Source organism: Gadus morhua, chromosome 16 (genome assembly GCF_902167405.1).
Source record: "Gadus morhua chromosome 16, gadMor3.0, whole genome shotgun sequence".
Taxonomy (NCBI): Eukaryota; Metazoa; Chordata; class Actinopteri; order Gadiformes; family Gadidae; genus Gadus; species Gadus morhua.
In genome coordinates, this window is record NC_044063.1 from 26,642,552 (window position 1) to 26,651,919 (window position 9,368).

A 9,368-nucleotide genomic window follows, 5' to 3' on the forward strand; every position below is an offset into this window, starting at 1 on the left:
ACCTAAAACCGTGGACCACATATCCTTCGTTTCTACACGGATCTATTTTCCGGACACACCCGCTGAACACAAGAAGCTCTATCGGCCGAGCGATTATTAGTTGTCCGTGTTTCTAAACAACGTGAAGCTAATGTGCCATTAAAATATCCTATATTCCTTGCATAAAACGGTGGTGCTGCATGCATTTATCCTGTTCTCTCCTTTCCCCCGATGTCCTGCACACTTGTTAGCGATTCGGGGGCTTCTGTCCCTCTGGCGGACGGACGAGCTGTGATCCTGGGTCGAGGTCCAGAGAGCGGTGTCACTGACAGAAAGTGTTCCAGGCACCAGGGTAAGAGTGAGTCTCTTGTGTGTTGGAAATACATGCTTGTAAGTAGGCGTGTTTGTAGGATGTTGATATTTTTACCTTTTATTTTTTAGTTAAATTGGTGGCATGTTACGAGAGAAAAGATGTACTCATCACCCAGGTTTGAGATACACGCCTCTAAATCAACGTCCAAATATGTGTGATTGTTTTCCATGCATATGTCTAAATACTATAAAACCTTTTTATTTTGCAGCTGGGCCCTAACCCCTGTTTCCTGGACAGCGAGAAGCTGGTCAGAGGACAATCAGGAAAGCTCTCCCAGGGAGGCACCCTCTTCTTGGTTAACCAGAGCCATCCATTTAAACTCCATTACAATTTAAGCTCCAATGGAAGCATCTCTAGCGGTGCACTGGGAAGTCTGAAAGCAAGCGATAAGACCAAAGGAGCAAGGGATGGAAAAGGGAAAGAGACGCCAACAAGCTTCGGACCCAAACGTAGTATCAAAGATTTCTTTGGCTCCTCTCCTGTGAAGGTACAATATTGGGTCATGTTTGGTCCAATATCCAAATTCAACATACACATATACGATTCAAAAATGGACCACATGCAATAAAACAAATTATTTGTTTACAGTGTCCTACATAGTATAATGTTTGTATGGTTCCATATGTTCTTCACACTTAAGAGGTCGCTGAGCCCGGACGGGGGATACAATGACATGAAGCGCCAGAGGAGAGATGAGGCAGATTCCGACACCTGGGGAACAACTGAGAGACGTGAGGAGGAGAGTGTGGCAGAGGAGAAATTGAGGAAGCTGCAGAAGATGGCAGAGAAAGCCACGGTGGGGAGCAGCCCCAATGGCCCCCTGGCGGCATCTGCATCAACGCCTTCATTGTCTTCCTCGGTTTGTCCAAAGAGCCACTGGCAGCAGATTGGGAACCTGCTGCTCTACACTGCTGCCGGGGTCAGGGGCAGAGAGAAGGTGAGGAGACACCTTGTCTTAAAGCAGCATACTGATCACTAGATGATCAAACCACTCTCCTTGCTTCACTCAAACATCCATTACCGGTGTAGTTGATGAAAAAGAAGATGAATTCCTTGTACTGATTTTGCATAGGAGCATTACGCATGCTGACTGCCATGAATGTAAAAAATGCTAATATAGCACTTTGGTCTTTTTGATGAGACGTGAGAGTATTTGTACGCCGACTTACTGTTTTGTTATCCATAAACTCTGAGTAGTGACGTACATTGACTCCAAAGACAAAATTATGTATTGCCATTGTTTATATTCTTGGTGGGCGCTAGGAAGTAGTAAAACAAGGATGCCATTTTGAAAAATTATATTGGAAATGGATGTTTTGGTGCAGCCCAGAGTTGCGGCTGCGTTGGTTGATCACCCACAATGGTTTTGTCCTTTATGATGGACGGGTGCCATGTGACCCACTGCACTAGTTTCGTATATATTTAGTATATTAAGAGTATGACAGGAATGATCTACATCGAAATTCCAAAACAATGGGGTTGTCTTTCTATCTCCTGAATCTTGTTCAACGATTTGTTTATATCCTATCCTCTTCCAGATTGCTGGGTTTGATATAGATGGCTGTATCATCACTACCAAGTCTGGCAAAGTATTTCCTACGGCACCAGATGACTGGAGGTAAGAAATGCAATTCTTTCCAAGTGATGGGTTAGTCTTTTTCTCTCGTCTATGTGGTTCACTTCACTGTTTTGTCTTTTTCTTGTGTGTTTCATTGATAGGATTCTTTTCTCTGAGATTCAGCCCAGGCTGGCTAGCTTGCTGCAAAAAGGACACAAGGTAAGGATGAGTGACATTGCAGTAGAACTCGTTGCCCACTCTCCTCCTTTGTTATTACAATACATGAATGTAAAGGCCAAGGTTCCCTTTTTGTTTAGCCCTGTGACAACCAAGTGGTCACCCTAGTTACCAAACTGTGTGGGCCTCACATCAAAGAACTGTTAAAACGGTGAAACACTTTAAGCAGATTCCTTCAAATACAATCCTCCACCTCCACTTTGTTTGCAGGTGGTTTTCTTCACAAACCAGATGGGGATCGCCAGAGGCAAACTGAACCCTAATGTCTTTAAATCCAAAGTGGAGGACATCCTCAGTAGCCTTCAGTTGCCTGTTCAGGTGGTTCACGTTGTTCTACATGGCTGTCAAGCATACTGACAGACTACTGTGCACAGTAGCCAAAGTGACGTCTGTATTATGACTGACGTGTGCTGTGTGTCTAGGTGTTTGTTGCGACTGGTCCAGGAATCTTCCGTAAGCCAGTAACTGGGATGTGGACACACCTGTGTGAAAAGGTAAACTTTAGTAAAAAATATGACCGAAAGCACCTAAAAGAAAAGTAACGGTCATGAAGATATTCGAGTCAAGTCTATTATCTTGCTTGCATCTTTTCAATCATGGGAATTTTTTTCTCCCTTTAGGCCAACAGTGGCGTGACTGTCGATCAATGTCAAAGTTTTTATGTCGGAGGTGAGTTTACACGATGTCTCACTGTATCCATCGCTGCACGCTAGGGCTTTGACTCCACACTTCGTTATTCAAATATAATTAAAATATCAAAAAATAAATCAAAATTCAAACGAATATTAGGCAGCCCTTAATATTCAAACCTGTTATGGGCAGGCAAAGAGGGAAAGACGTAGAGGCAGTGAATGAAGAATTGATTAGACAGCGATTTATTAAAAACCTAATAAACCGTTGGAACACGCAAGACCGGCGGTAACCATAGCAGCGCGGTAAACAAACCTCGCAAAGCCCAATCCAGGTCTTACTGAAGGCATTTAATGGTCAAAATATTATTAATCAATATTCAAAAATATTCAAATATTAATATTAATAAACAAACAAACTTCGAATATGATTTTTGGGCAAAAGTCAAAGCCCTACTGCGCACACACACGAAAACGGGCGCGTGATGCTCTGCTCTGTTGTCTCTGATTCCAGATGCAGCGGGTCGCCCGGTGAACTGGGCTCCAGGCAAAAAGAAGAAGGACTTCTCCTGCAGCGATCGATTGGTGAGACCTGCATCTGTTTCCAACCTCCTGCCCTCTCACCCACTTGAATAAATCCTTGACACCATGAGGTGATCTAATTGACCCAGGTGAATAATGTTCTTGAATAGGGTGGAATGAGTCATCATAAAGCATGTGCCCAACCTGGTATTTTAACACCAAGCCTCAAGGATTCAATTAAACTATGACTTACCACCTCCACCTATTCCTGCTGTTCCTATTGTCGCTCTAGTTTGCTCTAAACCTTGGGCTCCAGTTCCACACGCCAGAAGAGTACTTCCTACGATGGAAGAGCGCCCCCTACAGCCTGCCTGAACTGGACCCTGTGAGTGATCTCTGCAGTGTACAGTGAAGGGCAGTATTTTATCGACCAATCAGAATCCCTGTATTTGGAGGCATACCGATACATTTCTGCATTACCTGTTCTAAACCATGTGTGGGTGTCTCATCTCAAACCCCCAGAGGAAGTTGGACTCCAGGGGGCGGCTGTACGACCCCCCCAGCGCCTCCCTCACCACCGACCAGACGGAGGTCATTGTGGCTGTAGGCTTCCCTGCGTGTGAGTGACAGAATACTGAAACGATTGGCTGAGTGTTCAATGTGTTAATCACACTTTTTATGACATTTCCTAAACTGCCTAATTTAAAGCTTAAAGCTAATGGTGTGTTCCTGAATCCTCGAACGCCAGACTTCCGAGTCGAAAGTCGAAGATCTCCCAGCTTTCTTGCGGCATTTCTCGAAGGCACACCCCCTTTTTGTCGTCTTTCGAAAATCTGAGAGTAGACCGAGAGCAGTGATGACGCTTTCAACAAAATGGCTGCGCCCGTGAAGAGATTTTATGTTTTTTGTAGAGCTGTCAAGCGATTAAAATATTTAATCGTGATTAATCGCATTAATGTCATAGTTAACTCAAATTAATCGCGATTAATCACAATTTCTTTTTTCTATGCTAAATATCCCTTGATTTTTTTGTCCCATAATTCTTCTCATTTTAATTCTCTTATCAACATGGTGAAGTGCATCGGCTTGCCTTGTGCAAATGATTTTTTATTGATAACAACATTGGCATATACACTGATCAAAACAGGACGATACAAAAAAAAAGCCTATAGTGCAATTAAACGACTGCTGTGAACAAATGTCATTTGAACATAGCAGTCAGGCTACTGCTTCTTTGTTTTGAGCCAAAAAAAAATTGTTGTTGTTTTTATAAAACAATTGCGTTAATCGCGCGATAAAAAATTTAACGCCGTTAAATTTGGTTTGCGTTAACGCCGTTAATAACGCGTTTAACTGACAGCTCTAGTTTTTTGTATTTGTACCACGTAGGTCATTTTAATGTCGATTTAAATTCTCTTACACACTTGATTACATTGCTACTTTATTACAGTCACCAATTTATACATTGCATGGTCTAAAGATGTGTTTGTTTTCGGGTTGGTTTGCTAAAGCGGCTAACGTAGCTAACAATAAACAACGACTAGCCAATTTCATGCCACAATCACAAAGACGAACAGGAACGCTATGAATGCTCCGAGCCCGGAAGTGACGTCACACGTGCAATTCGGAAGGCTGGCGTCTGAGGATTCTGGAACACACCATAAAGCTAGGCTAGGCAACCATGGGGAAATCTGCTAGGGTAATCTGGTTTGTTGATAGAATTCCACCAAAAGGATCCCTCCGAAACCACTCCCCCAAAACCCGGGACTAGCTCGCAGGCTTTAGCCATAGGCTGGATTGGAGAATAGATTGGGAAGGTTCTGCTCAATGAGGGAATGGAAATAGTGCAAACAGGTAGGCCTGCAGGTAGACAGCCAGTTACGTCCAATAATTAAATTCAAGCCAAATTAAATAATTGGACAGGCTTATTACAGGCCTGTGAAGGACACAGGGGCTGAATAGGAAATTGTCAGCAATAGTTTCCACCACATTTTCTACGTATTGAAAGTCAGGGTAACCTATATTGTATACAGTGTATGTGCGTTATTCCCACCTCAGAGCTCCACTGGCCACGCAGTTTATTACCTGCTTTTTAATATTTACAGTTGGATACAGTTGGATACATTTCTAAATATCTATTAGACTCTATTGGGAAGCATTTGTAAATGTGAGACGTCTCAGGTCAATCTTCTTTTGGTTTGAATTCCTAACTTTCCTCACCTGTTTGCTTTTTTCTGTTTTTATTGCAGCTGGGAAATCCACCTTCTTTCACACCCATGTTGTTCCAAAGGGCTATGTTTACATTAACAGGGTGAGTGCTCCGTCTACTGGTAGAAGTATTTACAATTCAGCATGTTGGATTAAAGGCCTCCATATTCGGCATGGTTTGTCAGTCACCTCATGAAACAATGTTATTACAACCAATTAACACTAGAGGGGGGTATTTTTCAACCAACTACACAACCAATGCCCAACGTCTGTGGAAAATTTCAGAATGAAGGTTACCCAATTTTTTCAAACAATAATAAAAATGTTACACTAATGAAGTGTAAGAAACTTTAAAAATGTAGAGCAATTACACAATCTCAATGTTTATTAGAATCAACGCTAAACTAGGTTAACGGTAGGTTACCGCTAAGCTAGGTTAACGGTTCGGTGCGTACCTCGGTTTTTAAGGTAGGGTACGGTACGGTTCATAGTCAAGGGGAAAAAACTTGTTTATCAACAACAGAGAATGGCCGTAGATCAGCAGCAATGAAAACACCAATAAACTTGGTTATAGCATTTGCATTTGTGAATTCCCAGACAGGGGTTGTTGAAATACTGTTGTGAGCTGGGTTTGCACAGCTCGTTTTTTTTTCCACAGCAACAGTGATAGTAACACCTGGAGGTGCCTTTTCAAATGCGTGTGCTAGGGATGAGCATTTCTGGCAAAAATACTATTCGGTGAGAAGTATTCAAATAAAATTAGAAAATCGGTCAATCAAGAACCCCCCACCCACACACGCACGCACCTCGGATACACGCACACACAATGACACAGGCTTTTATGATTTGTATGAAATCAATCTGTTTATTTCAACAACTGCGCCATCAACAATCAACATCAAAATTATTTCAACGTGGGCTTAGGCCGATAGACCTACATGCGCCGAAAATGGATCGCTATTTATTTATTTATTTAACTGAACACAGCCTGCATGACGGTGAACTAGACACGTCAAACTTCACTTCTTTTTACAATTTATTTGTTACCAGCATTCGTAGTGTTGAGCAGAGAAACAGAGCAGAGAAATCAGCAGAGAAACACAGTCTGCCAAAGAGGTTGGCGCTTAGCAACCGAGGACGCTATTCAACACCGGAAGTTGTGAAGGCCCATGCAAGTCAACAGAGTGTTCAACAGCATTGAGAAGAGCCGTGTAATAAATAACGATAGTCACATTCATTATTCGATATTCTACGTGACTCAGACTATTCGACTATTCAACGATTGTTGCCTATCCCTAGAGTGTGCATGTTAAAGTGCTGTACATAGACACGGAGAGCCCTCTCCATAGCCAGAGAGCCTGTTGGAGACCCTCTCCGTAGCTTACGTGCGCATCCAATATTTTTTAACTATCCGTCGACGCCATGGACCTATTGGTCGACGCAACGGAGACGGCAAGGGCTGTGATCATTGGTCCTCTAACAAAATCATTTCCTGAATCACTTCTCCGGTTTGACTTTGCACCTTAATTACTTTGTACATTGTTACCTTGCACCTTAAGGACCAATAAAACACCAAATAAGATTTGAAAAGCTTTGGAAGTTTATTTACAACACTGCTTACATGGTTTGTAGTCAACATATAAGATAGATCGGGCGGCGAATTGCATTGCGTATCCGACATCCCAACGGAGAGCTGCTGAGGGGTCTCCGTAGCTACAGAGTCGGATTACAGAGGAGTACTATACTTTGGCTAAACGGTCCGGGTGGAACTCCGACTTCAAGCTTTAAATTCTGCATCGCAAAACAAGCCTTTACATTCACCATATTAACGCTATGTACGCCACATTTACGTACCGCGGTACACCTCTAACCGCACCGAAGTGCCTGTACCGCAAAGGGTCGGTACAAATACGTGTACCGTTGCACCCCTAGTTAGCGGTGGCCAACATGAGTGCACAGTTTCAGAGCCATGTCACACACATGTCAAATGCAGCCCAACATCCACATAGATGTTGTGGGTCATGGGTTGTTGAATTGACGATTGGAGGTTGTGTGAGGTTCTGCTTAAAGATAGGACTGCTGGATCCGGATGATGATTAGGTCATTCTAATATCCTGCTATACGTTCGAGATCAGTCATATTAAGCAAGATGATAATATTAAGAATATTAAGAAAGTTTATTCTGAGTTTGGCTTTATGTGTGCGTGCTGGTGTCAGGACACACTTGGTTCGTGGCAGAGCTGTGTGACTGCATGTGAGCGGGCTCTGAGAGAGGGCCGAAGTGCTGCCGTTGACAACACCAACCCGGACCCAGAGTCGCGCAAAAGGTAATTTACGAGGTGTGTGTGTGTGGGTGTGGGTGTGTGTGTGTGTGAAATTCTTCATGTTTTTCTTTTATTTCCAGATACATAGATGTGGCCAAAGCATCGGGTGTCCCATGCCGCTGTTTTCACTTCTCGGCATCACTGGAGCAGGCCAAGCACAATAACAGAGTATATACATATCCCTATTGCTCTTTATAGGGCCTCCCTAAATTAGTTCCCCTTCTTGATAGCTTTTGTCTGGTTAAACGTTCCTTGCAGAAGAACTGACCTTGTGTGCTCTTCCTGTTGGTTTGCAGTTTCGTGAGATGGCCCCATCAGATGTCAAACACGTCAAGGTCAACGACATGATCTTCCATAGCTACAAGTGAGTATTTTGCTGGCTGAGAAGTTGCGCCACCCGGCCTTGCTGTGCAGAGCTGCATGGTCTATGGCTGCTCGCATGGGAAGTTGAGAAAGATCCACCATCTGCACCACCGTACTTCTGATTGAATTCATGCTTGTGTATTCTGTATGTGGATAAAGATCAGTGTGTCCATTTCAAAGAACCTCCTGGTTGTATGACCTGGAAGAAGTTTGGTTTAGTTTGTTAGGGTTCATATTTTGGGCAATAGGATTATTTTATGTGGGGCCTACATTTAATGATTTTTACCCTCCCCTCTAACTCTACTCGACTGGTCGACAGGAAACACCACGTGGCTCCAGATCTCTCCGAGGGCTTCTCCGAGATCCTTCAGATCCACTTTGTCCCCGACTTCAAAGACAGCAAATCAGAAAGCCTGTTCAGACTGTTTTCTGAAGGCTAATTGAAAGGTTGGCCCTACATGAGCCCTGGATCTCTACGACTGTTCTTCAACCATGAGAGTGCTACACATGGTATCAACAAGATGTGATGATGTTGCTGTTCACTAAAAAGCAATGCTTAATACAAGCACCGGTATGTTAACAACCGTTTTTCCGTCTTTTTCAACCAAATGTGAGTTGGTTGAACAAAAAAACGTTTTTTGTTGTTCATTCATTTACATGAAAAGTTAACAAGAAGATGATCTACCAGAACCTTTTGTTAACCAGGACTTCAGTGTGTTGATGTGGACCAGAACTGTCTGTCCTGGGAAAAAGCATTTGTATTATTTTATGAAAATAAAGACCTCATTTTGGACAATTTTTCAAGCTCAAGAATTTAATTACGATTAGGGGACCAAGCACAAAGTGCGAGGCAACCCGTTGTATTTGTCTGTCTTTTTTACTCCACCAGAATGACCCACACAGCAAAAACTGCTGTGTCGCGTTTTATGAAAGTTTCCACAGCTCTAGATGCTGGCTAAATATTAAGAAAGAAGAAAAACTACACTGATCGGGCCAAAGATGGCGTTTAACCATAGTTCAAAAATGCTAACTTTGAACAGGCATATCTCCTTACCCCTTTTTTTTTATATATATTTTTTATTTTACATAATGAACAACAAAGATAACAAACAGGAACAGCAACAAAAACAACAACAAAACTAAGACAAAAAACAAAACATGAATGAAAGTTCATG

General features: G+C 42.7%; 1 protein-coding gene across 1 annotated transcript in view; it reads left to right on the forward strand.

Moving 5' to 3' along the window:
- The window catches only part of pnkp (polynucleotide kinase 3'-phosphatase), a 9,753-nt gene extending 762 nt beyond the window's left edge, over window positions 1-8,991 (forward strand). The window contains exons 2-18 of the mRNA XM_030380577.1: window positions 231-331; window positions 421-467; window positions 561-839; window positions 993-1,289; window positions 1,891-1,970; window positions 2,072-2,129; window positions 2,358-2,465; window positions 2,570-2,641; window positions 2,768-2,816; window positions 3,291-3,361; window positions 3,591-3,683; window positions 3,821-3,917; window positions 5,548-5,609; window positions 7,724-7,833; window positions 7,911-7,998; window positions 8,127-8,194; window positions 8,513-8,991. Of these exons, the coding sequence (XP_030236437.1) occupies window positions 231-331; window positions 421-467; window positions 561-839; window positions 993-1,289; window positions 1,891-1,970; window positions 2,072-2,129; window positions 2,358-2,465; window positions 2,570-2,641; window positions 2,768-2,816; window positions 3,291-3,361; window positions 3,591-3,683; window positions 3,821-3,917; window positions 5,548-5,609; window positions 7,724-7,833; window positions 7,911-7,998; window positions 8,127-8,194; window positions 8,513-8,633 (1,801 nt within the window). The 3' untranslated portion in view covers window positions 8,634-8,991. The remainder of the gene's footprint in view (window positions 1-230; window positions 332-420; window positions 468-560; window positions 840-992; window positions 1,290-1,890; window positions 1,971-2,071; window positions 2,130-2,357; window positions 2,466-2,569; window positions 2,642-2,767; window positions 2,817-3,290; window positions 3,362-3,590; window positions 3,684-3,820; window positions 3,918-5,547; window positions 5,610-7,723; window positions 7,834-7,910; window positions 7,999-8,126; window positions 8,195-8,512) is intronic.
- The last annotated feature ends 377 nt before the right edge of the window (window positions 8,992-9,368 follow it).